The sequence below is a fragment of the Peromyscus maniculatus genome, chromosome 7 (assembly GCF_049852395.1).
Source record: "Peromyscus maniculatus bairdii isolate BWxNUB_F1_BW_parent chromosome 7, HU_Pman_BW_mat_3.1, whole genome shotgun sequence".
NCBI classification, from domain to species: Eukaryota; Metazoa; Chordata; class Mammalia; order Rodentia; family Cricetidae; genus Peromyscus; species Peromyscus maniculatus.
Window position 1 is genome coordinate 47,844,957 of NC_134858.1, and position 18,654 is coordinate 47,863,610.

Here is an 18,654-nt window from a genome sequence, read left to right on the forward strand (position 1 = left end):
GGGAGCTGGAATGGAAGGATCAAGGGAGGAGGAGGAGGAGGGGAGAGGAGGAAATGTGGGGAAAGGCAGCTAAAATTGGGGCCATTTGAGGAGTGGTATGGAAACCAAGTATGAAGAAACTTTCTAAAATATATACATTTATGAATGTAATTTAAATGAAATTGCCCAATAATGGGGAAGACAGAGCCCCAACTACACATCTCTTGTCACCAAATGAAGCTTCCAGTACAAGGATTGGTTTACATCGGAGTTGCTGGCCAAAGAGGCCCCACGGGAATCCCCAGACAACCCCGGCTGTTGCCAGGCCGACAGACGGTGCCCCACAAACTGACAGAAAGGCTTCATGGCTGCAGACAACATCCACACTGAACGTGGAGAAGTCAAGCTGGCGTCTACCTGGGGCCTCCACCCTATGGGCCAGTTAGTATCTGTGGTACAGAAAGGCTCTCTGCATGCTACCAAAAGAGAACAGAGAGAGAGAGAGAGAGAGAGAGAGAGAGAGAAGGAGAACCAAATTTCTAGTCTAACAGTCTAGACACCTTCACTTTGTGGTAATGCGTACTTACTTGAATTAGGGGGCCAGGATGCCCGGTATTCACTGCTTGCTTGAGTTCTGAGTGACCTGCCCCGAACCTGGAGAGTCGTAACGATGTCAAGAGTTATTTATTATCAACGGAAGGATTTGCCCAAGAATTTAAAACAGGAAAGGAAACGAAAATGACATCTCCTACTACAACATAGGAAACGTGCCGTATTTATCTTAATAGCATGCGCAGCTAACGAAGGCTCTCTAGTTTCCTGTGCACGCCCCAGGTGTTTGCTCACCCAGAGTCAGCTCCCCTTGGAGGGAGGAGAGGAGAACAAGTAGCAGGAATCCCAGGGACCCAAGAACCCCCGTTCCTTACAGCTACAGAGCTGCTGAGTACAAGTTACCACACGGTCCTTCCCTGGATTGTCATACCACATCCAACGGTCAGCTCCCTGAGACAGAAGCCCCAAGGAAGCGCGACTGGAGCCCTCAGCGGGGTCTTGTATTATAATTATTGTTGTTGTCGTCATTTGGCGCTGCCTTCGTATAAAGGAAGGCCCATCAGACCAGGCTGCCCCCGGAGCTTGCCTAAGCAAGAAATCACAGTGTTACCTTCCTTTCCTGTTTCTTCTGTGTCTCCATGACGTGCAGACGCTCCATGAGGCTAGAGATTCCCTGCTCCAGGCTGTCGATGGTGTGATGCTGAGGATCGTGGCCACTGAAGCTGTTGCGCAGGCTGCGGAGAGCATCTCGGACGAGCTGGAGGTCACTGGTCTGTGGCTGGAAGAAAAGAGCTGGTGGCCGGGTGCAGTGCCTTGCTCCTACCCCTGTCCCAACCACGGGGCTAAAAAGGATTAAAGGGAAAGTTCCCAGGATAGAGCCTTGAGTTCTGTGGAGGAAAATATGCCTCCTCCGATACCTACTGTGTGCCCACTAATTAACTCTTTTTCTTAAAGATTTATTTTTTTTTTTTTTTAAGATTTATTAAGTTGGGCAGTGGTGGTGCACACCTTTAATCCCAGCACTGGGGAGGCAGAGGCAGGTGAATCTCTGTGAGTCCGAGGCCAGCATGGTCTACAGAGTGAGTTCCAGGACAGGCTCCAAAGCTACACAGAGAAACCCTGTCTCGTAATATATATATTCATTCATCTATTTATTTATTTATTCATTCATTCATTTATTTATTATGTATAGTGTTCTGCCTGCATGCATGCCTGCAGGCCAGAAGGGGGCGCCAGATCTCATCATAGATGGCTGAGCCACCCTGTGGTTCCACTTCTGGAAGAGCAGTCAGAGCTCTTAACCACTGAACCATCTCTCCAGCTCCCATTAACTTTTAATTTTAGAAATTGATTTTTAATTTTGGATACTGGATGCCTTGCATCTGTACACAACCATCAGGTGCAAGAATCAAAGGCCTGGAGTACACTTAGCCTCTGGTGGCGGCTGGGACACGGTTCTCACTTCCGCTTGTTCTCTGGTCCCAGGAACCTACCCCTCTGTGGGCGACAGACGCGGCACCTCTCCCTGCCACCGGAAGGACAAAGCCATTGCGCTGAGAGCTGTGGCTGTTGTAATTCGTCACCTAGAGCATCAAGAAGAAACGGCAGTTGTTAACAGACATCTTCTCCTTGACATCCCTCCCTTTCTGATGTAGCATGTAACTACTGACTGGTTTACGGCTTACATCAGAAGTGTTAGGTGGAGCCTGCGGATCCGGCTCAGGGAGTAAAAGTGTTTGCCACACAAGCCAGACACCCTGAGTTTGATCCCGAGAACCCACGTCAAAAGCTCCATGAAACGATGTACACATGTAACCCTCACACTTCTACAGTGAGGTGGGAGCTGGAGACGGGAGAATCGCCCAGAAGCTCATGGGTCAGCTAGCCCAGTATACACAGCACAAGAGAGACCCTGCTTCAACCATAGCTGAAGATGAGAACTGGTGTGTAGACCTGTGTGCACGCACGCACACACACACACCCACACCCACACCCCCGCCTCCTCACACACACACACCTCAAATGAAAAACTATTCTTAGCGTCGTGAGTGGGATGTGGCCTCCCTTTCCCCCACTGCCGTATCAAGGCTGCATTGGCACTCAGTGGGTATTTTGAATGCAGAATGAATGAACTGGACCTTGGCCTGGAAGCCCACAGCCACTCTAGTCCTCTTTCGTTTTAAGTAGTCAAGAATGCAAGAGCTCGTGCATATTTTTGTTGCTGTTGTCCTTATTGTTTGTGTTGTGTTTTGTTTTTCAAGACAGGGTTTCTCTGTGTAGTCCTGGCTGTCCTAGAACTCCTGGCCTCACACAAACAGAGATCCCCCTGCCTCTGCCTCCCGAGTGCTGGGATTAAAGGCTTCACTGCCTGGCCTGGAACACATGTATCTTAAATCCGACTCTGTGCTAGGTGGATTTAGTAAGACTGTATTCAGTTGCTTATGTAATGTAACTCTTCACTACAGTATAGTATAGTAACTCTTCACTATAACCAAGAGGGTTCCTGTCATTTTCTATTTCATTTCTAAATGTTAGAAGCTGAATACCACCTCCACCTGTCCCCTCGGTGCTGGAGAGTGACCCTGGAATCTTGAGCACATCAGGCAAGTGCCCCACCACTGAGCTACACACCCAGGCCCTGGAACCCGCACTCAACGCCCTCACCAGACAGAATTCTAACAAACACAAGAAGGAAAACCCAAGTTCTGGGTCACCTCATCCGCCTCTCTTTTCATGCAGTGAGCCAGAAGGACATCTTTGTGCTCCAGCTCCCGTTCCAGATCCACCTGGAAAACAGAGCAAATCAGGAAAGTGTTTTTTCCGGCCAGGGGGCCAGGCAGGCCAGTGGCTGCTGCGTCCGGACCTGCTGGTAACTGGCATCCGAGAGTTTGCGCAGTGCTTCTTCCAACTTGGCCTGCTGCTGCTGAAGGAGGCGGTCCTTCTGCCCGAGCTCTTTCTGCAACGGAGATAAGCTGTCAGAGGTGTGGCAAACACAAGGCCATCAAGTGGTTCACACTCCGTGAGACCTACCCTGTGAGAAGAAGAGCCTCAGGCACACAGGCTTTCTTCACTCTGTACCTGGAAGGCTTTCCGCACTCTAACAGTTTTATGTGGTGCCAGGATTCTTAGAAAGGCAAAAAGGAAGCAAACTGCCTGTACGGGGGACTACGGGCCATTCTCTCTTCTGAGATAGAGGCGAGCCTGCCACCGACTGTTCCCATGTTCCTGTGCTAACCTCCTTTCCAGAGTTATGCTGTCTGTGCTCCAGAGCTAATGGAAAGATTTCCTACCAGAGAGCCAAGACAGAGCTGAATACGGACGTGCTCTTTGAGCATCAGCTAACACGGGCTATTCACAAAAGGCTGCTGGGAGGGCGTTTCTTACTTTATATTCTCCCAAGAGCCGGTTCCTCTCGTCTAGCTTCCTCTGCAGATCCACCTGCGAAGGGAAGAAAGAATTCAGTGGCATGAAGGTATCGTCTGCCAGCCCTTAGGGAAACCAGCCACTTGGTAACAAGAATTAACAACAGTTACGGTATACGGCACAGAGAGGGAGGGCTGGGACAGAAACACACACCAGCTCGCCATGTCTTTTAAGCAGACTGTGGAAACACAATTTGGCCTTAGTGTTCCCCAAGCTGAGTCAAGGACCATCCAGGGTGCTGTAGACCTAGGTGCTGTGACCTAAGACCAGAAATTAGTCTTACGGGAATAAAAATAACTATAGACATGGAAGGGAGGCACCCAGGAGCAAAATAAAGAGACTACAAGGACAGACTGAACAGTGCTTCACATAGCATCCTAGGTGACTAATGGGCTCTCTGAGGTCATTGGCCACACACTTAACTCACATTCTGGTTGTGCAGCTCATCCTTGTCCATATTTGCCCTCAGAAGCTCTTGCTTGAGCTGAAGAACAGATGTGTCCTGCTGAGTCAACCGCTGTTGCAGGGCATCCTGGGGGAATAAGGACACCCACTTTGCAGCCTTAATCCATCACCCAGCCAGAGAGCACTTCTTACTAAGCTCCTCACTGTGCATTGAGCATCAGTTCTGTCAAACTAGGGGATGAAAGGAATAACAAGGACCTTGCCACAAGGACCTGGGTAGAGATTTTCCTCTCCTCGTCCAAGACACCATCATCTACAGGGAAATCCCATCCCCTGTCCTACTGAGAGAAACCTGGTTTTCCATCACCTACAGCTCATCCCTGGGATCCTGGTGTCCTAGTCAGGCAAGGGCAGGGGTTAGCTTTTGAGATCAGACAGACCTAGATCCACATTAAACGTCCATCACGTCCTACTTGGAGGACACTGACCTTGAACAGTGTGATCCTCCTCTCTCCTGGATTTTCTCGTCTACTTCTTGGGTATATAATACTCCACCCGACTTAGCGCCCTCTCCTCTCTGTCCAGTCCCCATTTCCGAGAGCAGTGGTTCTCAACCTTGCTAGGGCTGCGACCCCTTAATATACTTCCTCATGTTATGGTGACTTCCAACCAGAAAATTGTTTTCATTGCTATATCATAACCTTAATTTTGCTGCTGTTATGAATCATGATGTAAACATCTGATATTTCTGACGGGCTTAGGCAACTCCTGTGAAAGGGTCATTTGTCCCCAAAGTGGTCACGACCCACAGGTTGAGAACCACTGCTCTAGGTAGTAGTCTGGCCTTGAATTCATGGTTCTCTTACCTCAACCTTCAAAAATGGTAGGATCACAAGTATGTACCAGGCCCAGTAGAGAACCCCTTTTTAATTATCCAGCGCACAGGTCAATACATGGCAGAGGGCAAGCTGTCCCTGGCATTTGTAGCCTAGCACATTTCCAAAGTGCACTCCCCAGGATAGATGTTAGAGAATGAGTTAGGGGAAGAGGAGCTTCTGTGGCCAGCTATTCTAAAAGTTTTGGGGGCTATATCTTGAGTTTTCAACGCTTTTATTTTTATTTGCAGAGTATGCACATGTGTGTGTCTGTGTGTCTGTCTGTCAATGGAGGTCAGCTCCTCTATAAGGGTGAGAACTCTCTTAACCAATGAGCAATCTTTCCATCCCCAAGCCAGTTTCTTTATGATTTACCTTCCGAGATCCTTCAATGTGATATTATTCACAATGAATCTTCAAGCCTATCAGGAATTTCTCAAACTTTATTTAACCAAAAGGAACATTTCTGTTTTGAAATACTTCAAAGCACTGAGGTTACTGAATGTGCTTTGGAAAATGCTACTGAGTTAATCTTGGCTAGTTAATGAAAGTTTGTGCAGACAGGGGAACAGTAGGAGCTTTAGATGAATACTCAGATGTTATAATCCCATTTGGGTAAATAACATACATTCAAGGTTATTAGCTCAAGCATTGTATATACAAGCAAAATAGCTCTGCCAAAGTAGTTAGTCTAAAATATCACAAGATTATTAGAGATGGCTTAGTTGTTAAGCACACTGGTTGCTCTTCCAAAGGATCTGAGTTCAATTCCCAGCACTATATGGAGGCTCACAACCACTTGTATCTCCAGTTCCAGGGGATCCAACACCCTCTTCTGGGCTCCTCGGTTACCAGGCATGCAAGTGGTGCAAACATACATGCAGGCAAAACAGCCATACACATAAATGATAAAAATTAAAAAGAAGAGCAATGTGCAAGTATAAAGAAGACCTAAAATGGTCTTTCCTAAAGTAGAACAATCTCCCAAATTTCACACGCTGCTAAGTGGAAGAAACATAGGGCCAAGCTGTGTTTGCCATGCACTATCATTTGGGTTGAAAAGTGGGAGAAAACAACAAACAGACATATTGGATAACTGATAGGTCGTCTCCAGGGGACAAAATTGGTTGAGGTGGCAGTGGGGTGGGGTGGGGAGGGGTGGGGTAGGGCAGAGCTGGTGGGAGAACTTTCACCGTCTAGCCTTTTGTGTCTTTAAACTGTTTGAATGTTATTAACCATTCCAACATTGCTCCTTTTTCGTTTTTTTTCCTAAAAAGGGCATCCTTTTGAACTGAGAGAGTGCTTTCACACAGAGAAAATCAAGGTGGCAGAGAGGCACACGACAGCCCCATGAGTCACAACTCCGAGACACAAGCCTCAGCAAAACAAAGATGTCTTCCTCAGCATGTCTCTACCCACCGCAAAGCCCTCTCTAGACTCCTGGCACCAAGTCTGTTAAAGACTCCTGGGAAATCCCAACAGTCCCCGACCCGAGTACCTGGCTCTCAACACTCACTAATAGATCACTCTACCTCACAGAGGCTTACGAAACATAAAATAAAAGAGAGAGAGGCCGGGCGGTGGTGGCGCACGCCTTTAATCCCAGCACTCGGGAGGCAGAGGCAGGTGGATCTTTGTGAGTTCGAGGCCAGCCTGGGCTACCAAGTGAGTTCCAGGAAAGGCACAAAGCTACACAGAGAAACCCTGTCTCGAAAAACCAAAAAAAAAAAAAAAAAAAAAAAAAAAAAAAAAGAGAGAGAGAATTGAATGTCTTCCTTTTACCTTTATCCCCTGCAAGTTTCTGGCGTCCTGTTTGCATTTCAGCAGCTCTTTCTATAAACCAAATACAGTGAGATCAGATGGTGGCATCTGAGTTGCTTCATAAGCATTACCTCATTCTGTCAGCAGGAAGACAAAACCCGGTTGGCCATTCCATGAAGATTAACCCATCAGCCGAGGTACAGAGCAGATGGAGTCCCTGAAAGCAGTCAAGACTGACCCTCGGGAACAAGACCCCTCTGTCCTCTGTGGCACCCATTGCTGAGCTGACCAGGTAGAGAAGACTTGTACTGAGAAAGAAGACACCCCACCCAGCCCCAAAGGCTCTCCACCAACAGGAAAACCTGACCACATCATCTAAATGTCCCCTAAATGCGTGATATGCCCATGTCTGCTGTTGTTGGATAGTTATTTCGATTTCATTTAACTTCGACAAAGGGTTGGCATGCTTCTGATTCTCCAAAGAGCTCTTGTTCTTTGTGGACTGGGGCTATTGTTCTTTGTGGTCCAAACAAAAACCCGAATTTGGTTTTATAATAGAAAATTGAGTAATGAAATCTCCATATGTATGACTGCAACTAAAAAGAGGGATTTGAGGAGAGCAGTGCCTGTTACGTGACCGGGGCCCGTCTCTAGCTATTATGTCAGGAATGATTCATAATTAGCATATCTAAAATTGGGTTCTAACCTGGCTCCAACAGGTGGGCTCAAAAGTTATCAAAAATGCAGGTCTGTGTGTGGCATATTTCTGGGGAGATATGCTCAGTCATAATACTCTACCACTGACCTATATGCCCTAGTTAGATACCTAGGACTCAGTTCTCTTGTTTTTTATTTTATTGTGGTATCAGAGTTGAAACAGCACCTTGCCCATACTTAGGCAAGCACTCCACCACTGATCTACAGCCCCAACGCTGACTCAAAATTAAAACAATCAGACAACCCCCAAAACAACAACAACAACAACAACAACAGTACTGACCTAAAAGAACTCTGGAAAATGGAATACACTAATAGTACACACCCTCTCCTTCTCTTGAGGTAGGTTCTGACTATGTAGTTCTGGTTGGCCTGGAACTCAGCATGTAGATCAGGCTAGACTCTAATTTATGTACCACCATGCCCAGTCCAGACTCATCTTCTTCTCTCAAATCAAAAAGAAATATAAAGCCAGGCGTGGTGGCGCACGCCTTTAATCCCAGCACTCAGGAGGCAGAGGCAGGTGAGTTCGAGCCCAGCCTGGTCTACAGAGCAAGTTCCAAGACAGGCTCCAAAACTACACGCTACACAGAGAAACCCTGTCCCAAAACACCAAAAGAGAAAAAGAAATATAGAAATATTTCAAACTACAGAAAGGTACCCCCAAAATAATACAGAAAACTACTATAGAGCATTAAGATTAAAAAGGTGCCTCCATTGTGAGATTGTTTAGATGTGCCTCTCTCCTTCAAGGAAAGACCTAACCCAGGTAAGATCCAGCTAGCTCCCTGGCACTGCATCACTTTCCCTTCCCAGAATTTTCCCAAAGCTGCCCCGTGATATTCCCACAATTCTTTTCAAAGGGGGAAAATGTACATGTCCTGTCCTACCTTGAGGTCTTGATTCTCCTCCATACTCTGATCCAGACGGCTTCGGATTATAATCTGAATGTAAGACAGAGATAGATGGCCATGCACTTGTACTGTTAAGTTCCTAGACCATTCATTCATTCAACAAACACTCATTGAGCACCTACTAGAAACCACTTCCGTACTGTGAACACATGCCCTCTGATATAAGCATATGCCAAAACGCATGACATAAAACAATATGGATGAAGTCTAGGGTAAGTGTGTGTGTCCTGGGAGGAGGAGAAGGAGTCAGGGAAGAAGAGACGAAGCTGAAAAGGGAAATGGGAGCTAGACCATGAAGGGCCAATGAGGCCAATGGGGGAATTAATATAATTTTTTTTGTTTTGTTTTGTTTTTTTTTTGTTTTTTGAGACAGGGTTTCTCTGTGTAGCTTTGTGCCTTTCCTGGAACTCACTTGGTAGCCCAGGCTGGCCTCGAACTCACAGAGATCCGCCTGGCTCTGCCTCCTGAGTGCTGGGATTAAAGGCGTGCGCCACCACCGCCCGGCTGGAATTAATATAATTTTTTAAAGTATTTATTTTTATTCTTTTTAATTATGTGCAGCTGTGTGTGTCTGCCTAGGCGTATGTGCATGTGAGTGCAGTAGCCTGGGAGGCTAGAGGTAAAAAAAAAATCCTCTAGAATTGCAGGGACCCACCTGACATGGGTGCTGGGAGCTAAACTCAGGTTAAGTACTCTTAACCACTGAGCCCTCTCTCTCCAGCCCCATCGGTGAAAAATTTTATACAAACGGAAGACAAAATAAAATTATCCTTAAATTATTCTTGTAATGTTATTGAAAATGAAGAAGAGGTTAGAAGAAGACTCTAGATTCAGCAAAACCTGCTGGGAGGTTGCTAGGATGCTGGCTAAAGGGCCACACTAAGTAGTGGTTGTGAAAATGGAGACACTGGCCATGAGGGGAAGATCAGAAGGAATTCGAGGATGCTATCCGGGTTTCCGTTTGGGGCACACATACAGAAGGACAAACTGACTCTGTGGTTACATAGAGGAAAGAAATACTTCGTGGAGGACCCACTGAAACTGAGGTGCGTCTAGCATCCACTAATGGAGACTATGAGCAAGCGGCTGTGTGTGCACGCACAACTCAACAACTCTGCAGAGAGATCTGAGTTGGAAATCTGTCTGTGAGAAGCACATGGGGAGTGAGTGAAGACCCGGAAGGCAGATGACACTGCCCAGTGACTATAAGACTGGTCCAAGGTGCTGAGATGCGTGCGCATCGTTCCATAGAGAAAAGAAAGGCTTGGGGGGGGGGGGCGAGACCGTAAGCTGCAGGGGAGTAGGGTCTTAAGTATCTTTGGTCAATATTGCATCTCTAGCACCTTGGACCAGTGTCTGCCTCAAAGAGTCAGCATTTGCTGGACATCTGTTGATTAAATCAATGAAGACACCAGGAAGGAGTAACCAAATCATAGACAAACTCCATGAATCAGGAGGGAGTATTTCAAACAGGTGTGGTCAAGTGTGGAAACAAGCCAGGCCTAGTATGGAGCCACAAACATGGAGCTCACCAGCTGTTCCTCGGGATTGACTCCTGGTTCACAGAGGGCCAAGGGTCTTTCCTGTTCATCTTCAGGTAAGGATCCATTGAGTAGTAAGGCCTGGATAAACCACAAAGGGAGGAAGAAACTGAACCCCCTGACACCTGATTCAGTCCAGAGCAAGGTTTGGTAAGTTCACCACAAATGGAAATCACCAGATAACTGATTCCTGAAGGAAGCCAGATGATAACCTCTGGTCATTTCCAATGGTCCTGACTGTGCACAGCTCCTTCTAGAGGTCCTTGTTATAGGTCCCTTCCCCCAATTTCAAACAGAGTCTCATGTATCCCAGGCTGGCTTTAAACAGCAGAGGGTGGCTTTGAACATCTGATCCTCCTGTCTCTACCTCTCACATGCTGGGATTTTAAACATGTACCACCATGCCTAGTTTACAACTCGATAAAGGTCAGACCTAGAACCCCATGCAAACTACAAAGGCACTGTACCAACTGAGCTACACTCCAAATCCCATGGATCATTTTCGTATTTCTGGATACACACGGACCCTCTGCTCTGAGAATTACTAACAAACCTTCCCTTCAGAAGTGTCCAAACACATTTCAAACTAGAGTTGTTCAAACACAGCTCTGCCAGCTGAAAGGGGATCTAAAATCAGTGTGGAATCATCCTAGCTCAGAGATGTGCATTACAATAAACTGTTTGAAATCCACTGAAAAACCGCGGCCTTGGGACTGTTTGCTCTTTGTTTGTTTGTTTTAGTAATTCTGCATTTTCACCCCCTAAGGCAACATGAATAGAAGAAAGAAAAATCTTTACAGAGATGGCCTCGTTCATTTCAACTCCAGGCTGTTTTTCATTAGTGTATTAGTGAGGACAAAGGAGGCAGATACACCCTGAAGCTCTGGAAGCTCCGGCTTTGGGGCCCTAGGACGCTGCCTCTCCCCAGAACCCACACCTAACATGGTATTTATAGTTTGTAATCTCATTCCTTTCCTTTTACATTTTACTTATTTTGAAATTTATTTTTATTATTTATTTATTGATTGATTGAGATAGGATCTTACTATGCAGCCCTGGCTGATCTGTAATTCACTATGAAGCCCAGGCGGGCCTCAAACTCAGAAAGATCTGCCTCTGCCTCCATGCAACACCTCACTCTGACAAAATTTATTTTTAATGTCTCGGTATGGGTTTGTGCACATGAGTTCAGTGTCCATGGAGACCAGAAGAGGGTGTTGGATAGCCTAGATATGGAGTTACAGTTCTTGTCTCACTGGTGTGTTGGGACATGGACTCAAGCCTTCCGTAAAAGCAGAACATGCTCTGAAAACATGCTCTGAACAGCTGAGCCATCTTTGTGGTGTGCATATTTGTGTGTATGTGTGGGTGTGGGTGTGTGAGTCATGGGACACATGGGGAAGTCAGAGGACAACTTTCAGGCATTAGTTCTCCCCTCTCACTATGTGGGGGTCCCAGGGATCGAACTCAGATCCTCAGACTTGGCAGCCCGTGCCTCTGCCTGCCCAGCCATCTCACCAGCCCAGAATCCTATGCTTAAAGCAGCATCCAGTATACTTTAGGGCCCCCAAATTTGGAGATCTGCCTGCTCGGGTAGGTGTTATGAGATGTATCAGGTGAGTTAAAGATGGAGATTCTGCCCTTATTTGTCACAGTTTTGTTTCAACTCGAAAGACAGAATCAGAGTTTAAATAAAACGTCTTTTAGTAAATATAACACAAATTCATGATGATGATGAATGTTTAGAATCCAGCCAACCATTCCTCTACTAAACACTAATAATAATGTTTGAGAAAATCAAATGAACTTGGTTTTCCCATGGGGTCATGGTAAGAGGGGTGTGTGGGCAGGCACACAGCCCCAGGGCTGCAGGGAACTGCAGAAGTGGGGACCTCAGACATGGGGACATCTCAGAAATAGTAACCCCAAGGGCAGACTCTTCAATGGTCTCTAATTATGGCATACTAATAAGTCACAAATCCTGGATGTGACTTGGCATACAACTTGTTCATCACTGAAAGAGTTAAGAAGTCCAGTGGATGCTGGGAACCCTTTTGTGCTCTTCAGTGAGACAGCCTCCTAATTGTCATCACGTGACAGCGAATTAAAACACCTCTGTTCAAAGGAAATATTAGGATGTTGTTTTTCTGCCTGTCAGCTTTCTTTCTTTTTTATTTTTCTGTTTCATTGGTCATTGAATTTCTCCCAAACTAAGGAATACAAATCAAACAGAGCCAAACTGATAGCTACCCATGCTTTGTTCACATAACACAAATTGTCCCTGGGATGTGTGTGGGGAGAACCTGGTTAGGTAAAAACCCCCAAATGCATAGAACACTTCCTATTAAAAGAACAACAAACCATTAAGATATTCCTTACTGAGTAGCAGAAAGGAATCCAACAGATTTTTTTAAAAAATTATTTTAATACAGAGCAAGAAGCAGACACCACCAATTGCTTGGGGAATGTTTAGGAGGATGTAAACATTCCTCGAATCGGTGTAGGTTCCTAGGGCACACATTATGCAAATTGTTTTACCAAAGCACCAATCCCCTTTTCTCTTTGGGAACCTTTTGTGTCCCCACCCTGTTGCGGGCTGGCTGGGAGCACGCCCTCCACCGCCTGCCAGAGCCTCACACATAATGTGGGCTTTGTTTATGTGTCCATAAATATTTCACAATTCAAAACTGGTGCGGTTCCCAGCACCAACAGAATGGAATATTCCTAGGCAGTTTCAGGGTCAATCAGCACACTACGAGGACTCCTCCAAACAGGATCGAGGGGGTCACGGGGTGGGCTCTATGTCAAGTGGGTCAGTCAGTCTCTGGGGGAGATTCCCCCGGGTGATAGCGCAGGTGTAGGAACAACTGAAGGGCTTTGCTGTTCAAGGGAACCTCTGCTAGCAGACCGCTTGCCTGGGCAGCAGCTGCTGATGTTAGGAGGGAGCCAGGTCCCTCGCTAGACTCAAATGGAAACCTGCTGGTATTCGTGCCTCTTGAAATCTCTGCTGCTGAGTTCCTGAGAGGCAGGCTTTGCTGTAAGCTGCAGTTGCAGGTCTGTGGAGTCGAGAAGACACCTACCTACAAAACAGGGTCAGTCGGGGCTCCCGAGCTTGCACAAATCCTAACAGCTGGACTGCAAACCAGAGTTCCAAAGTCCACTTCAAACACTCACAAATAAGGAATTTTCGCTCTCTGTGCACTACTCACACACAATAAAATCAGGTGTTTTGTTGTTGTTGTTTTTCCTTTGCCAATTGATACTACCGACTTAAAAGGAATAATTAGCTGGGGCACCAAGAACACACTGCAGAAGGGTTGGTTACCTGGAGTCCTGAAATCATTTTCTTCGCTTCCTCCATTTCTTTTTCTAAGTGTTCCTGTTGCTCCAGTAGCTGCTCTTCCCATGTGGCTTCCAGGTACGTTCCCGGGCTGCCAGGCCTCCAGTCTCGGGATAATGGAGAGCCTGTCTCGTCTGCGAAATGAAAGGTGGGAGGACAGTCCATGTTGAAGAGAGGCGATTTCCGGCAGCCGGGGCTCAGAGTACTTCACAGGTTCAGGTCACCTGCCTTCTGAACCTGTCTGCACAGACCAACAGGACTGTCCACTAGGTGGGGTTGTGAGACACAAAGACCTGGCTGTTCACTGGGGTACCAGGCTCGGGAAAGCACAGGCTCTGTTCGTAGAGTCCGCCCTTTTAAGCCTTACCCTGGGGAGCAGCAGGGCACCTGCCCCTGCACACTCGTTATGGCACACAAAGATCGTACTCCCAGCTCCTTGGAACTGACATTCCCAGAGTCTGATTTATAAGTAAAGGAACCGTCAGTCACAGATGAAAGTAAAATCCCTTTTGGTGACTCTGGAACTTTGGACAGGAGACTGGGTCAACCAACCCTGTGCTGGCCGGTGTCTGCTAACTTGACACAAACCTAGATGTAGCTGGGAAGAGGAACCACAGATGAGAAAACACCTCTATCAGGCTGCCTGCAGGCCAATCTGTAGGGCGTCTTCTAATTAATGATTGGTGTGAGAGGGCCCAGGCCACTGTGGGTGGGGCCATGCCTGGGCAGCTGGTCCTGGGATGTGTAAGGATCAACCTGAGCATGCCAGTAAGCAGGCTACGTGCCTCCACGGTATCTGCTTCAGTTCCTGCCTCCAGGTTCCCACCCTGCGCTCCTGCCTTGGCTTCCCCTCCTAGTGGACTGCAACTTCTAAGCCAAATCAACCCTTTCCTCCCCAGGTCGCTTTTGGTAGTGGTGTTTTGTTTTTACCGCAGCCATAGAAACCCAAACTAAGACAAACCAATTCCTTTCACCCCTTTGAGCCATAACTGAACCCTTTTCACATAACATCCTGTGAGTCATCCTGAAATAAAATTAGTAAAGTGAACTCACAAAACTTCAATATTACTCCCTGGTTTATTTCCTTGTCTTTAAGACCTCTTTGCTCTGGTGTCCTTGTCTGCTTTATAGTAATTACATGCATCATCATGTCATGTGCACTACGGAATACAGATGGCTGTGGACTCTCTGGGCAAGCTTCTTTACTTCTAAGAAGTGCATAGTAAATCATGGGAGTCGTGGCAAAGATTAAGACAGGTAAAACATGAAGGACCCAGTAGTATCTGATGGCGAAAGTGCTCAGTAAATACTCCTCCTCCCTCTCCACAGCCTGAAGAGATTCTGGCTCCACAGGTGACTCTTTTGTGTTTTGGGTTTTGAGACATGTCTCACTGTGTAGCCCAGGCTGGCCTGGAATTCAATAGGTAATCTAGTTGGCCCTGAATTTGTGATCAACCATCTCCTGAGTGCTGAGGTTACAGATGTGCACCACCACTCTCCTGGGAGCTGAGGTTACAGATGTGCACCACCACACCCAGGTTCTGACCGACTCGTACAAATTCTTGACGGGAAGCAGAGGAAAGAAGGATCCGGTTTCAGATTTTCTTTAGTGGGGTTCAGTTTTATCGCAACCCTTATGCATGGGTGGACTTCAACCTAACACTTGTACTTTGTCTTTCCCATGTTTCTTTTTTTATGATTAAGTAGGGGGAGAAAAAAAAAAGAAGATAAACAAGACAGACTCAAAAGTTTAAACAAAGAGAATTCTGTGGTCCTTTCTATAGCCCTCATACCAAGACCTGTTCTTTGTTGCCTGTTCTCATGGGCATTTTGGTTCAAACTATGTCTTCCTGGCTCCAACCTAAGCCAGTGAAGAACTAAAATTATCTTCACAAAATGGGAATTATAAAAATTATTTACCCGAATAAGGCTTCTGACTGCCTCAATGTCATTTCCTAATTCATAGGCAGTCAGCTAAGGGAGGGCTGCTGTGAGCTTTTTTGACAGCTCAGTACCAGAAAGGGCATTATGTACAGGGATAACTACATTAATTGACTCAAAGGCATTAGAGCCCTCTCGAGCTGACCCTGACCCTGCATGCATAGACGGTAAAGACAGACACAGTCCAGAAGCTTAAAGAAGATAATCAAACCCTCTGAAGTCTTCAGGCTAAAACCCTTCCCTTGAAGCAACCCAAGCAGGTGGGCAGGTGGTACCTGTTCTGTTCTCTATTCCTTCAGAGGGAATAATCACAAAATCAGCCTTTTCCTCTGACTGGGTTATAATGGATTCACTCTTTGCACTGTGGATTGGACTGGGTGAAGTCAGACTGTGATCAAACAAAAGAGAAGAGAAACAATTATGAACAGTTATAGAGAAGTCAACTTTCACAATTCACCCCAGAGATATCTTATTCATACCATGCCTAATGTGATACTTAGCTTACAATTAGAACAAATGAAATAAATGTGGAATAATAAAAACCTAGTCCTAGGGAGTATTTTCATGTTATTTAAAGACTTTATTTTACATTTTAATTATGTGTATGTGCATGCGGCCTTGGTGGTTGGGGGCAGTGTACAGGTGAATGCAGGTACCCACAGAAACCAGAAGAGAATGTTGAGTTCTCTGGACCTGGAGTTACAGGCAGTTGTGAGCTGTTCTAGGTGCTGGGAACTGAACTTGGAGCCTCTGAAGACCAGGAAGCACTCTTTACCTTTGAGCCATCTCTCTGGCACCCCAGGGAGTCTCTTCTGCAATCAGACTGCCTTTAAGGGGCTGGAGAGACGGCTCATCAGTCAAGGGTACTGGCTGCTCTTCCGGAGGTCCTGAGTTCAATCCCCAGCAACCACATGGTGGCTCACGACCATCCCTAATGAGATCTGGTGCCCCCTTCTGGCCTGCAGGCAGAACACTGTATACATAATAAATAAATACATAAACAAATAAATCTGAAAAAAAAAAAAAAGACTTCCTTTAAGATTGAAATGAGAGTTACCAAAATAGATGTTATTTATTTATTTGTTTGTTTGTTTGTTTTTGAGACAGGGTTTCTCTGTGTAGTTTTGGTGCCTATCCTGGATCTCACTCTGTAGACCAGGCTAGCCTTGAACTCACAGAGATCCGCCTGCCTCTGCCTCCTGAGTGCTGGCATTAAAGGTGTGTGCCACCACCTGGCTCAGTAAGTTATTTTTTAAAAACCTGGGTTTTTTGTTTGTTTGTTTGTTTGTTTTTGTTTGTTTTGTGGTATCCACCACTACTGATTCCTAGGCCCATGTTCAGAGGGTCATGGCTGTGCATCATTAGCTTTTGGAGTTGGATCAAAATCACATTTCCAATTATCTGAGTCTTCACAGGCAACCAGGGAGCAGCTCTAAGTTAATCCCCAAAGGGGAGTCAAGGCAGGAGACAGTTTGGGGGTAGAAACTGCTGGTGTGATTGCAGTGCCAGGCTGGGCAGAGGGGCAGAAATTTATCCCCAGGTGAGCCAGCAGGCGGTAAGAAGAGTGGGGTTTGGAAAGGTGGCTTACTGGGTAAGAAAGAGCACTTACTGCTTTTACAGAGGACCCAGGTGCAGTCTAGCACCAACTCAGTTGCTGTGGGATGTTCTGTATGGCAAATGTGTTGCTCTGAGTGGTCAATAAATAAAACACTGATTGGCCAGTGGCCAGGCAGGAAGTATAGGCGGGACTAACAGAGAGGAGAAAAGAAAGAACAGGAAGGCAGAAGGAGTCACTGCCAGCCGCAGCCAGGACAAGCAGCATGTGAAGATGCCGGTAAGCCACGAGCCACGTGGCAAGGTATAGATTTGTGGAAATGGATTAATTTAAGCTATAAGAACAGTTAGCAAGAAGTCTGCCACGGCCATACAGTTTGTAAGCAATATAAGTCTCTGTGTTTACTTGGTTGGGTCTGAGCAGCTGTGGGACTGGCGGGTGACAGAGATTTGTCCTGACTATGGGCAAGGCAGGAAAACTCTAGCTACACTCAGTGGCTCACAACCCTCTGCAACTCCAGTTCCATGGGATCTGACACCCTCTTCCGACCTCCACAGGCACCAGGCATGCATGTGGTGTAGAGACATACAATGCAGATGAAACACTCATACACATAAAATAAAAATAAGTCTTCAAAACAATAAGAAGAGGGATGGGGCAAGAGGAGAAAAGATGCTATTTGCATCTGGGTCAAAGTTCACTTGATTAGCTCTTCCTGAAGATTTATTATTTTCATTATTATTTGCCATGGCTTCATATTTTCAAATTATCTTGAGGGGCACCTTTCAATAATCCCTGTGTTCTCATGTAGTTTTGAGAGGAATTGTTCAGATTTTCAGGGAAGCAGATTTTCAATCTTTCCTTGGACAAGATAAGATGGGAACATGAGGGTAATGCTTCTGTCTACTCGGGAGAGTCTGGAGATCCCTGTCTCTTCCCGCAGCACTATGAGAACATCGGCACGAACACAATCTCAGGGCCTGTGGAGTCTGCGGCTCAGCCCCCTCCTAAGAATTCTTTCCAAATCTATCACCCAGACAACAGTGAAAGTGTCTAGGATTCACTGACCCCCTTAATGTGCCCCTGAAGTCTCCCAGGCTAATCCTTACAACCACAAGCAGGAGTTAACATTTCCTCTTCCCACAAACCAGAGGAAAACGAGAAACAAGTTTAGCGGAAGCAGGCAGATTTCAAAAACTGCAGACTAGTGTCTCCCCAGTGTCCACAGCTGAAGAACTTTGGTGGGAACGGTCTCAAGTAGTACTAGGTCTTCGTCTTTCTTCGAAGCTGCTTTTCTACATCTGGAGGTGTACAGATCAAAAGAAGTGAGGGGTAGCAAGTTCTACTTAGAAATGCTGAGTGTAGCCGGGCGTGGTGGCGCACGCCTTTAATCCCAGCACTCGGGAGGCAGAGGCAGGCGGATCTTTGTGAGTTCGAGGCCAGCCTGGGCTACCAAGTGAGCTCCAGGAAAGGCGCAAAGCTACACAGAGAAACCCTGTCTCAAAAAAACCAAAAAAAAAAAAAAAAAAAAAAAAAAAAAAAAAAAAAGAAATGCTGAGTGTTTCCTGGGTCTCTCTCAGCTATTTTCACTATGCAGGCAACCTGACCTTCAGGCCAACGTGAGTTCATAGCCGGGAAGGCTCTCATGTAA

At 46.4% G+C, this 18,654-nt stretch overlaps 1 protein-coding gene across 9 annotated transcripts in view; it reads right to left on the reverse strand.

Moving 5' to 3' along the window:
• Positions 1–18,654, reverse strand: part of Dixdc1 (DIX domain containing 1) — an 89,609-nt gene that overhangs the window by 24,227 nt on the left and 46,728 nt on the right. For all 9 annotated transcript variants that reach the window (XM_076575343.1, XM_015986958.3, XM_076575344.1 and 6 more), the window contains 12 exons: positions 15,724–15,836; positions 13,493–13,641; positions 10,159–10,248; positions 8,603–8,656; positions 7,017–7,067; positions 4,382–4,486; positions 3,916–3,969; positions 3,395–3,487; positions 3,246–3,317; positions 2,025–2,114; positions 1,142–1,309; positions 567–633 (listed from right to left, as the gene is read on the reverse strand). In XM_076575343.1, the coding sequence (XP_076431458.1) occupies positions 567–633; positions 1,142–1,309; positions 2,025–2,114; positions 3,246–3,317; positions 3,395–3,487; positions 3,916–3,969; positions 4,382–4,486; positions 7,017–7,067; positions 8,603–8,656; positions 10,159–10,248; positions 13,493–13,641; positions 15,724–15,836 (1,106 nt within the window). The remainder of the gene's footprint in view (positions 1–566; positions 634–1,141; positions 1,310–2,024; positions 2,115–3,245; positions 3,318–3,394; positions 3,488–3,915; positions 3,970–4,381; positions 4,487–7,016; positions 7,068–8,602; positions 8,657–10,158; positions 10,249–13,492; positions 13,642–15,723; positions 15,837–18,654) is intronic.